This window comes from Mobula hypostoma, chromosome 5 (genome assembly GCF_963921235.1).
Source record: "Mobula hypostoma chromosome 5, sMobHyp1.1, whole genome shotgun sequence".
Classification (NCBI taxonomy): Eukaryota; Metazoa; Chordata; class Chondrichthyes; order Myliobatiformes; family Myliobatidae; genus Mobula; species Mobula hypostoma.
In genome coordinates, this window is record NC_086101.1 from 2,188,519 (window position 1) to 2,201,269 (window position 12,751).

Sequence of the window (12,751 nt, forward strand, 5' to 3'; positions counted from 1 at the left end):
TATATAGGACCCTGGTCAGACCATACTTGGAGTATTGTGCTCAGTTCTGGTCGCCTCACTACAAGAAGAATGTGGAAACTATAGAAAGAGTGCAGAGGAGATTTACAAGGATGTTGCCTGGATTGGGGAGCATGCCTTATGAGAATAGGTTGAGTGAACTTGGCCTTTTCTCCTTGGAGCAACGGAGGATGAGAGGTGACCTGATAGAGGTGTATAAGATGATGAGAGGCATTGATCATGTGGATAGTCAGAGGCTTTTTCCCAGGGCTGAAATGACTAACACGAGAGGGCACAGTTTTTAGGTGCTTGGAAGTAGGTACTGAGGGGATGTCAGGGGTATGTTTTTTACACAGAGAGTGATGAGTGCGTGGAATGGGCTGCCGGCAAAGGTGGTGGAAGCTGATACGATAAAGTCTTTTAAGAGACTCCTCGACAGGTACATGGAGCTTCATGTTCAGCACAGCACTGTTGGCTGAAGGGTCCCTTTTGTGCTGTAGGTTTTCTATGTCTATGAGTGGGCTCAACCATGAGCTGCTCTCAAAAGCCATCTTCAAGGCACTCTAGAAATCCCCCTCCTGGAATCCAGCATCAACCTGATTTTCCCAATCTACCTGCATATTGAAATCCCCCATGACTATTGCCCATTTGGTATGCTTTTCCTATCTCCCATTGCAATTTGTAGACCACAGCTTTACTACTGTCTGGGTGTGTGTGTGTTTGTCTGTGTGTCGTGAGTGATGAGGATCTCTGCCCAGGGTCTAGGCCTTTCAACATTCAAAAGATTTCAATGAGATCTCTCCTCATCCTTCTGAATACGGACCCAGAGCCATCAAACATTCCTCGTATGACAACCCTTTAATTCATGGAATCATCCTTGTGAACCTCCTCCGGACCCTCTCCAATATCAGCACATCTTTTCTTAGACGAGGAGCTCAAAACTGTTCACAATACTCAAGGTGAGACTTCACCAGTGCCTTATAAAGCCTCAGCATCACATCCCTGTTCTTGTATTCTAGACCTCCTGAAATGAATGCTAACATTGCATTTGCCTTCCTCACCACTGACTTGACCTGCAAGTTAATCTTTAGGGTGATCTGCACAAGGACTCCCAAGTCCCTTTGCATCTCAGATTTTTGGATTTTCTCCCCGTTTAGAAAATAGTCTGCATGTTTATTGTGCATTACTAGAGGTGGCGTTACTAGTTAAGGAAAACGTCATAGCAGTGCTCAGTCAAGACAGATTGGAAAGATTGTTTACAGGGGCATTGTGGGTGGAACTGAGGAATAAGAAAGGTATGACCATGTTAATGGGGCTCTATTAAAGTGGGCACATGACCAAGTGGTTAAGGCATTGGACTAGCGACCTGAAGGTCGTGAGTTCAAGCCCCAGCCGAGGGAACGTGTTGTGTCCTTGAGCAAGACACTTAATCACACATTGCTCTGCGACGACACTGGTGCCAAGCTGTATGGGTCTTAATGCCCTTCCCTTGGACAACATTGGTGTCGTGGAGACCACCCAACAGTCTGTGGGACTTAGAGAAACAAGTTTGTAGGGAGAGAGCAGACTGTTGCAGGAAACATGGTTGTTATAGTAGGTGATTCTAACTTTCCACATATTGATTGGAAATCCCTTAAGAGCTGGATGGGAAAAATCTTTACAAATATGTTCCTTAAAGTTTCCTTAAACCTAAGAATATAAGGGATAGGAGCAGGAGTAGGCCATCTGGCCCATCGAGCCTGCTTTGCCATTCAATAAGATCACAGATAATGGACTGGTCTCCACCTACCTGCCTTTTCCCTGTAACCCTTAATTCCCCTACTATGAAAAAATCTATCCAACCTGGTCTTATATTTACTGAGGCAACCTCCACTGCTTCATTGGGCAGAGAATTCCACAGATTCACCACTCTCTGGGAAAAGCAGTTTCTCCTCATCTCCGTCCTAAATCTACTCCCTTAAATCTTGAGGCTATGTCCCCTAGTTCTCACCTACCAGTGGAAACAACTTTCCTGCCTCTATCTTATCTATCCCTTTCATAATTATAAAATTATGTTTCTATAAGATCTCCTCTCATCCTTCTGAATTCCAGCAAGTACTGTAATTCAGGCAACTCAATTAAGTTAAACCCATCTCTGGAGTCAATCTGGTGAACCACCTCCAAAACCAGTAAGGTTTTGAGGAAGGATATATTGGTATACAGCCAGTGACATTTCTGTACTCTTTCTCTCTGTGCAGTGCACAGCCGATGATGCTTCTGTCTGTTGTGCTCCCTGCAGGGGAACATTCGTGTCATCTGCAGAGTCCGGCCACTCCTGGAGCTGGATGGAGATAGCAACATGGCGCATATTCAGTTCTTGCCCAGTGATGAGAAGGTGATTACCCTGTTGAAGCAAGAGGTAAGATTAAGCTTAAGCTGTGTACACTGCCCATAAGGCTGTGAAGCGCAGTGTCACCATGATGCTTGGCCTGGAGGGTTGAGAATAGCCACAGACGAAGGCTGGCCACTGACCGTTGTGCACTGGTGTTACACGTCAAACCAGTTAGTGCTGAGGACTGGAACAACTAGGGCTTGTTCACATTCGCTGCATGTTCCTGACCGTTAAGCACATGGGTGCTAGAGTGTAGAGACGTGGAGGTGTATGCGGGAGGGAAAGGTTAGATTGCTCTGAGTAGGTTAAAGGGTTGGCACAACATTGTGGGCTGAGGGGCCTGTACTGTTATATTCCATATTTCTGGGGTTAATTGTTAGAGGTAGTTGTGCAAAGCTGCGGTACAAAGTTCAATCATGGGATTGAAACTGCACCTGAGAGAGCTGAGGGCTAAGCTTTGGTCTTCAGCTCTTCTGCTGTGTTATACACTGAACTTCTTCAATCTTCCTCCTGCTCCGAAAGGCTCGCACTGGGCACAACCGCAAGGAAGATGCGAAATATAACTTCAGTTTCGACCGCGTTTTCCAGCCAGTGGCGAAGCAGGAAGAAGTGTTTGAAGATATCTCTCAGCTAGTACAGGTAATGTAGGCACGTTCACCATTCACACTTGCTGTACGTAGTGACTTGACACTTGACAGCAGGGGATGATTTGACATGCTGCATGCAAACTGGAGACCAGGGGCTGGGTAAATGAGCAAAGTGCTGATACAGTTGAATTTTGTACTGTTCAAGGGTTTGTTCTAATGTGGCTGCAATCATTTCAGTCATACTGCACAGAAACAGACCACTCCGGCAGCTTAGACAAATTAGAGCACGGTGCCCATTTACCCGCATCCCAGTGTAAACCTTTCCAATCCATGTACCGTGAAGGTGTTTCTTGTATATTATTATCAACCACCTCGTCTGGCACTCTGCTGAAAAGTTTCACCCTTCAACTTCCTACTAATTTTTTCCCCTCTCACCAAACCTCTGCCCTCAAGGCCCTGGGGAAAAGACTGTGAACATTCACCATATCTCTGCCTCTCATGTCGTTATACTCCTCTATAAGATCACCCCTCAGACCTCTGTGTTCCTAACCTGTCCAGTCTCTCTCTGTAACCCAGTCCCTCGAGTCCTTACAATACCTTTGTAAATCTTTCCTGCACTTCAGCTTAATGGCATCGTTCACTTTACAACTGCAGAACAACATCCCACCTTTTGCACTCAATGCCCTGACTGATGAGGGCCAGTAGGCGAGAAGCCACCTTATCACCCTGTGCACCTGTGACGCTGATTTCCGGGACTCTGCATTTGTACTGCTCTTGTTCAACGTTAACGGTCACCCTTCAACAAGGAATGAATATTACTGTACTATATACTAACTGATCAGACAAGAAGCCACCTTATCACCCTGTGTACCTGTGACGCTGATTTCCGGGACTCTGCATTTGTACTGCTCGTTCAGTGTCAATAGTCACCCTTCAACAAGCCATGGGTAGTACTGTACCATACACCCAATCCACTTCAAGTTTCAACGTGTTGCTCTTCCTCACATCACTGTACTAGCGTTGTAGGAAAGTACTGCTTAGGAACAGGCTATTCAGTCCATCTCGTCCATACCGAAACCGTTTAAACTACCTACTGCCATCGACCAGCACCAGGACCACAGCCCTCCAATACCCTACCATCCATGTACCAATCCAAACTAAACTTAAATGTTGAAATCGAGTTTGCATGCACCACTTGTGCTGGCAGCTCATTCCACACTCTCAAGACCCTCTGAGTGAAGAAGTTTCCTCTTGTGTTTCCCTTAAACTTTTCACCTTTCACCCTTAACCTATTGCCTCTGGTTGTAGTCCTACCCAACCTTAGTGGAAAAAGCCTGTCTGTATTACACCTCTATATCCCTCATAATTTTGTATACCTCTATCAAATCTCCTCTCAATCTACTCTACGCACTAAGGAATGAAGTCCTAATGTATTCAATTTTCCTTATAACTCAGGTCCTCCAGACCTGGCAACATCCTTGTAAGGTTTCCATACTCTTTTAACCTTATTTATATCTTTCCTGTCAATAGGTGACCAAACTGCACACAATACTGCAAATTAGGCCTCACCAATGTCTTATACAACTTCAACATAACATCCCATCTCCTGTACTCAATATTCTGATTTATGAAGGCCAATTTCTTTACAACCCTATCTACCTGTGATGCCACTTTCAATGAATTATGGATCTGTATTCCCAGATCTCTTTGACCTACCACACTCCTCAGAGCCCTACCGTTCACTGTGTAAGACCAACCCTGCTCGGTCTTACTGAAACTACCCCATCTGGCACCAGCAATCATTCCCGTCAACGTCACTTAGATCACATCTTCTCCCACTTCTGATGTTTGGTCTGAACTACAACTAAACTTCTTGACTGTGTTTGCATGCTTTCATGATTGGCTGATGAGATATTTGTATTTACGAGGGGGTGTACAGGTAGAGCCCTGAGCTGTAATGGCGTCGTGCTAACTGCCGCGGTAGAGTAATTGTGAGCACGACACCACCACAGCTTGGGATGTTCAATTCCGCCTCCATCCGTAAGGAGTTTGTATGTCACCCCCGTGACCGTCTGTGTTTCCTCTGGTGCTCCCGTTTCCTCCCAGAGCACAGAATCACACTGGTTAGGAAGGGTTAATTTCTCCTGTGGTTAGGTTAGTGTTAAATAGGTCAGTTGCTGTGCTTGTTGAGGGAAGGGCCTGTTCTGTGCCAGAACCTGTAAATAAAAATGATAGTGACCACGCAGTGTATAGCAAATGAAGATTTGGAGATTATTCCACCTTCAGTGATGCCACGTAGTTACGATGTTCTGCATGAATTTCATTGGAGGTGGAATAGGTTCCCAATCTGAAATGATATGATTTGGAATTCTCTAATTGGCGCCAGAGTTGTGTGCCCGAGATAATGACGGAATGGATTTGAATCTGTCTAATTATTTCTTGTTAAACCAGTCACGCCTACTGTGGCACAAGTATAGCAGCTCTGTCCAACAGGCCGTAACTTGCCCTTTCACCACATGACTTCATGTGTCTTCCAGGTAAAGATCCTTCCTCTCTCCAGGATGAGGACTTTGCAGCCTCTGCTGGTGTTTCTGTAGTTCGGGTATTTACAGGATGGGGTTACCAGCCGTGTCCTCCTTTCACAGCCAGGCTCGGACCATCTGCAGTAGAATTAGTCTAATTATTTGCCCTGCTGTAACCTTGTCTGCCTTTCTCTTTCAGTCTGCTCTAGATGGATACAATGTGTGCATCTTTGCCTATGGTCAAACGGGCAGTGGCAAGACCTATACAATGGAGGGACCTGATAACTTCACACGGGACACGAAGGGGATGATCCCACGAGCTGTCGACCAGCTCTTCACCACTGCACACAGACTGGAGAGCATGGGATGGGTGGTGAGTTGGCATGCGTCTCCCTATGTTCACCATTGTCGTGTGCTGTTCAGCTAGGTCTTCTAAATATACAGTGACAGACTACAACAAACACGAACAGATCAAATTATGTGCGCATTTATTACTTGCAAAGGAAGTCTACATGTTAAGTCATTGGTAGGTAGCTTACAGCTCAAAACAGATTATTTTTATGTCTAGAGTACAGTAATTTCATCAATTTCATGTCTCTGAGGTTATTCCATCCCTAACTGTATTCCTAAATAATCCCGTATCTGTCTTGAATGAGCTGCAAAGCACTCTGGAATCATACAGTTTCCACTTTGCCACATTACATTTAACAAAAGTCATAAATTCATAAAGACTTCAGGGCTACATTCTGTAGGAAAATGCAAGGCTTAGATGAGTGAATGACCAGAGACTTTTCCCCAGGGTGACAAAGGCAGATCAGAGTGGGTGTTTCATGAAAAGAGTAGCTGGGACGTCAGAGATCAGTTTTCATACAGAGTGGTGTGTGTGTGGAATGCCGTGCTGGAGGTGGTGGCAGGAAATACAGTGGCATTTGGGATGGGGAACCTGGATGATAGGAAAAGTCAGACTGATCTTGGAGTGGTTTAAAGGTCCGCACATCATCGTGGGTGCACTGTGCTGTTCCATGTTCACAACGAGAATGAACAATTGAAAAGAGATTTCATATCTCAGAGGATTAAATCTCCGGGAGTCAGGAAATTTCAGGGTCAGAGAACACTACAGCACGGAAACAAGACCCATCTAATCTATGCCTAGTCCCATTGCCCTTCACCCGGGCCATTTCCCTTCATAGCCCTCCCGTCCGTGTACTTGTATTCAGCTGAGGTGCTGGTGACTGGAGGGCATCGAATCTGGCTCCAGGCCTCTCAGCTGAAAACTAAGGAAGGTATTGAGCGAGGGTCGATCCACACTAGGCATGGGAACTACGAATCAAAGATGGTTAGCAGAGCTTTTTGGTTGTAGACCCTGTGTTTGGAGAGGCAACCAATTCCTGAGGGCAATGTTTGATGTAGAAGAACAAGGATTTTAACATGGTCCACACAAGAGGTCAGAGCTCGGGTCCACCATTGCCTTGTGATAGAAAGCTTGGTATGGTTGCAGATCAGCAGACTATGACCGTTACTTACTGCAGAGAGTGGTTATCGGGTCCTTGCTGTTAATTGTGTCCATTGTCCATACGGAGGTGTCATTTACCAAGCAGAGTTACTGAGAAGACTTCTAATTGACGTCAATCACATTGTTTGATGGTCAGAGCAATGGCAGCTGGAATAGAACGCTGATAAATTTGATGCAAACTCCCCTCCCCCCCAGACTGTGTGTGATCTCCAAACCCCTCCCTATAGATGGTGTCTGAAACAGGAAGATGGAGATGGTATCTCTCCCCCCACCACCACCACCCACTGTCCAAGAAGTGAGAAATGATCAGCTTCAACGTTCCTCACCGAGGGAAAAGTGCCAGGTTTCAGATAAACTCTTAAATCAACAAGATGTAGCAGAGGGCTTCCTTCACTTGGGGAGGATGGTCAGTATAAATGTGTGGGCTGAAGGGCCTTTCGTCTCACCATTAACCACACTTCTACATCAGGTTTTCTCCTGGCAACGCCAGTAGAGGATTGTGGAGAGATTCAATAGAGCTTTGAGTGGTATAGATAGGTAAATGCAAGCAGGCTTTCTGTACTGAGGTTGGTTGGGACTACGACCTAAGGTCATGTGTTCAGGCCGAAAAGTGGAATATTTAAGTGACAATAGACAATAGGTGCAGGAGTAGGCTATTCAGCCCTTCGAGCCAGCACCACCATTCACTGTGATATGGCTGATCATCCACAATCAGTACCCTTTTCCTGCCTTCTCCCCATATCCCTTCACTCTGCTATCTTTAAGAGCTCTATCTAACTTTTTCTTGAAAGAATCCAGAGAATTGGCCTCCACTGCCTTCTAAGGCAGAGCATTCCACAGAACCACAACCCTCTGTGTGAAAAAGTTTTTCCTCAACTCCGTTCTAAATTGTCTACCCCTTATTCTTAAACTGTGACCTCTTGTTCTGGACTCCCCCCAACATCGGGAACATGTTTCCTGCCTCTAGCGTGTCCAATCCCTTAATAATCTTATATGTTTCAACCAGATCCCCTCTCATCCTTCTAAATTCCAGTGTATACAAGCCCAGTCACTCCAATCTTTCAACATTTGACAGTCCCGCCATCCTGGGAATTAACTTCGTGAGCCTACACTGCACTCCCTCAATAGCAAGAATGTCCTTCCTCAAATTTGGAGACCAAAACTGTACACAATACTCCAGGTGTGGTCTCAGCAGGGCCCTGTACAGCTGCAGAAGGACCTCTTTGCTCCTATACTCAACTTCCCGTGTTATGAAGGCCAACATGCCATTAGCTTTCTTCACTGCCTGCTGTACCTGCATGCTTACTTTCAGTGACTGATGAACAAGGACCCCTAGATCTCATTGTGCTTCCCCTTTTCCTAACTTGACTCCATTCAGATAGTAATCTCCCTTCCTGTTCTTGCCACCAAAGTGGATAACCTCACATTTATCCACATTAAACTGCATCTGCCCACTCACCCAACCTGTCCAAGTTACCCTGCATTATCATAACATCCTCCTCACATTTCACACTGCCACCCAGCTTTGTGTCATCGGCAAATTTGCTAATGTTACTTTTAATCCCTTCATCTAAATCATTAATGTATATTGTAAATAGCTGTGGTCCCAGCACCGAGCCTTGCGGTACCCCATCAGTCACTGCCTGCCATTCTGAAAAGGACCCATTAATCCCTACTCTTTGTTTCCTGTCTGCCAACCAATTTTCTATCCATGTCAGTACCCTACCCCCAATACCATGTGCCCTAATTTTGCACACTGACCTCCTACATGGGACCTTATCAAAGGCTTTCTGAAAGTCCAGGTACACTACATCCACTGGCTTTCCCATGTCCATTTCCATAGTTACATTCTCAAAAAATTCCAGATTAGTCAAGCACGATTTCCCCTTTGTAAATCCATGCTGACTCAGACCGATCCTGCCACTGCTATCCAAATATGCTGCTATTTCATCTTTTATAATTGATTCCAGCATCTTCTACACCACTGATATCAGGCTAACTGGTCTATAATTGTCTGTTTTCTCTCTCCCTCCTTTCTTAAAAAGTGGGATAACATTCGCTACCCGCCAATCCGCAGGAACTGATCCTGAATCTATAGAACATTGGAAAATAATTACCAATGCATCCACGACTTTTAGAGCCACCTCCTTAAGTACCCTGGGATGCAGACCATCAGGCCCTGGGGATTTATCAGCCTTCAGTCCCATCAGTCTATCCAACACCATTTTCTGCCTAATGTGAATTTTCCTTTAGTTCCTCCGTTACCTTAGGTCCTCGGGCCATTATTACATCTGGGAGATTGTTTGTGTCTTCCATACTGAAGACAGATCGAAAGTACCTGTTCAGCTCGTCTGCCATTTCTTTGTTCCCCATAATAAATTCACCCATTTCTGTCTTCAAGGGCCCAACTTTGGTCTTAACTAATCTTTTCCTCTTCACATACCTAAAGAACTGAGTGGAAATGCTTAAGTGGACGTGTTGGGAAATTTTGTCACTCAGAGGGTGCTGTGAGTGTGGAGCAAGATGCCAGCGTGTGAGATGGGTACGTGCATGGGAGGGGTATGAGGTGCTGTGCTCAATGGGACGAGACGCATTACTACTTGGGCATGAACTAGATGGGCTGAAGAGCCCGTTTGTGTTCTGTGAATGATTAGATTATTAATGGCCTTAAGTTCGTTATTTGTGAGTGCTGTCTATCGTTTTCAGTACAAGTTCACTGTCAGCTTTCTGGAGATCTACAATGAAACGATCCGCGACCTGCTGGTCAGAAAGCCGGAGAAGAACGTTGAGTATGAGATCAAGCAGCTGAGCAGCACCAACCAGCAGCTCCATGTGACGAACCTCAAGTACGTCGGTGTTGAGACACAGGAGGAGGTGTGTATCTCTGCCGTCCGTCCAGCATTGCTTGTGTGTTCTGTCCTTTCTCCTCCCACAGCACGGATCGGGTGTTGTACAGAACATTGTCTCTGAGGCACTGGGCAGCTCGTGGTGTCCATATCCGCTGCTGGCCTGGTCACTGCCCCCAAAGACTGAGCTGCAGCTTGGGGTTCAGTCCCGGCCCTGTTCCGTAAGGAGTCTCTGTGTGCCCTGCCCTCCCGTGGAATGAGTGGGGTTTCTCCGCTTTCCTTCCACAGTTCAAACACGTTCCTGGTGGCTTAATTGGTCATTGTAACTCGTTCCATGATTAGGTTAGGGTTAATTGGGGTTGTTGGGGGCTGGGAGAGCAGTGTGGCTCGAATGGCCCGAAGGGCCTACGCCACACTGGATCGCTAAAATAAAAATAAAATCTGTACATTGCTCTGGTTCACCTATGACCACTAAATTGAGTGGAATAGAGTCACAGGTGAGCACAGCAGAATGGGATCAAGAGCACAATAACCTCCTCTTTGTGCTCTCTGCTCGTTCAACTGTTCAACACCTCCATGGTGAGACTGATGCAGTGGGGTGGGTGGTTGGGTTCTGGTGTGAAAGTGCTCTTTGCTCTCCCCACAGGTCTACAAACTGATTGCCATTGCAAAAGCTAACCGATCAGTGGCGAAAACCGCAATGAATGATCACTCTTCGCGAAGCCACAGTGTCTTCCAGCTGCACGTAGAAGGGACGGATTCTGCCCACGGTCTGCAGTGCACGTGTGAGTATCTACCCCATTGTGCGTGGGTTCAACCGAACCATCTGTCATTGAGAAACTCAACCATCTGTCATTGAGAAACTCAACCATCTGTCATTGAGTTTTGATGGATGGTTCGACCGAACCATCTGTCATTGAGTTCTGATGGATGGTCAATCGAACCATCTGTCATTGAGTAATCGAACCATTTGTCATTGAATTCTGATGGATGCTTCAACTGAACCATCGGTCATTGAGAAACCGAACCATCGGTCATTGAGAAACTGAACCATCTGTCATTGAGTTCTGATGGATGGTTCATATCGAACCATCTGTCATTGAGTAATCGAACCATCTGTCATTGAGAAACCGAACCATCCGTCATTGAGTTCTGATAGATGGTCAAATGAACCATCTGTCATTGAGAAACCGAACAATCTGTCATTGAGTTCTGATGAATGGTCAATCGAACCATCTGTCATTGAGAAACCGAACTATTGGTCATTGAGTTCTGATGGGTGGTTCAACAGAACCATCTGTCATTGAGAAACCCAACCATCTGTCATTGAGTTTTGATGGGTGGTTCAATCGAACCATCTGTCATTGAGTTCTGATGGGTGGTTCAATCGAACCAGTTCTGATGGATGGCTTCAACAGAACCATCTGTCATTGAGTAACTGAAGCATTTGTCATTGAGTTGGCTGATGGATGGTGGCTGTTGTCATTTCTGCTTTCGAGGCCACAGTGGCCAGAAACACCCATTTCCACTGCTCATTCATCATGAGTTTCTTTTTTCTCCCAGTCCCTCTCCGTTACTTGCTCAGTTATTTATTCCACTCTGAATGTAGCTGAGTGCTGTCTGAACACACTACAGAATAATCCAGTGCTCGTTTCCACGCTGGAAGCAGGTGCTGGATTATTCAGCACACGATGTTGTGCCAGTGTTTTGACTGACTCTAAAATTAATCTCCCCCTCCCCTCTCACATCACCCTTTGTTTTTCTTTCGTCCATGTTCTTATCTTCTTAAATGCCCCTAATGTACCTGCCGCTACCATCACCCGGGCAGGGTGTTCCATGCACCAGCCACTCTGTATTAAAACAACAACTTACCTCGGACATTCGCCCCCCACCCCCCAATACTTTCCCCCAGCACCTTACAATTATGTGGCGTCGTATTAGTCATTTTCACCCTGGGAAAAAGTCTTTGGCTGCTCACTCGATCTATACCTCTTATCATCCGGTACACCTCTCTCAAGTCCCCTCTCAACCTGCCTCACTCCAAAGAGTAAATGCCAAGCTTGTTAAACCTACCTGAGAGTCATAGAGAAGTACAGCACAGAAACAGGCCTTTCAGCCCATCTAGTCCTTGCCAAAACCATTCAAACTGCCTACTCCCATTGACCTGCTTCAGGACTATCACCCTCCCATATCTCGGCCATCCATGTACCTATCCAAACTTCTCTTAGCGTTGAAATCGAGCTCGCATGCACCACTTGTGCTGGCAGTTCATTCCGCACTCTCACCACCCTCTGAGTGAAGAAGTTTCAACTTAAACTTCTCACCTTACACTTTACACTCGTCCTACCCAAGTCATTGGTATCCACATGGACCACAATCTCTGGCTGTTCTGTAGGTCCTACCCTTTAACTTGGTACCTGACTCCCTCTGCAGAATCTCGTCACTCGTCCTACCCATGTCATTGGTACCCACGTTAGCCATGATCTCTGGCTGTTCTGCTTCCTACTGCAGACTCAGTCCAAAGATGTCTTGGATCTCCACCCAGATGCAGCACAGAGCGTCACAGGAAGTCACTCCTGCCTGTGGCCATCAAACTTTACAACTCCTCCCTTGGAGGGTCAGACACCCTGAGCCAATAGGCTGGTCCTGGACTTATTTCATAATTTACATATTACTATTCAACTATTTATGAGTTTATTACTATTTATTATTTATGGTGCAACTGTGACGAAAACCAATTTCCCCCGGGATCAATAAAGTATGACTATGACTATGATCCTGGCATCTGGGAGGCAATATACCATCTGGGAGTCTCGTTCCCACCCACAGAACCTCCTGTCCATTCTCCTAACTGATGAATCCCCTCTCACCACAGCTCTCCTCCCCTCCCTTCTGAGTCACAGAGGCAGACTTGG

General features: G+C 46.0%; 1 protein-coding gene across 4 annotated transcripts in view; it reads left to right on the forward strand.

The window, feature by feature from the left end:
- kifc1 (kinesin family member C1) overlaps nucleotides 1-12,751 on the forward strand; it is a 59,277-nt gene that overhangs the window by 27,148 nt on the left and 19,378 nt on the right. For all 4 annotated transcript variants that reach the window (XM_063047857.1, XM_063047856.1, XM_063047858.1 and 1 more), the window contains 5 exons: nucleotides 2,276-2,395; nucleotides 2,891-3,007; nucleotides 5,677-5,850; nucleotides 9,697-9,864; nucleotides 10,483-10,621. In XM_063047857.1, coding sequence (XP_062903927.1) covers nucleotides 2,276-2,395; nucleotides 2,891-3,007; nucleotides 5,677-5,850; nucleotides 9,697-9,864; nucleotides 10,483-10,621 — 718 coding nt within the window. The remainder of the gene's footprint in view (nucleotides 1-2,275; nucleotides 2,396-2,890; nucleotides 3,008-5,676; nucleotides 5,851-9,696; nucleotides 9,865-10,482; nucleotides 10,622-12,751) is intronic.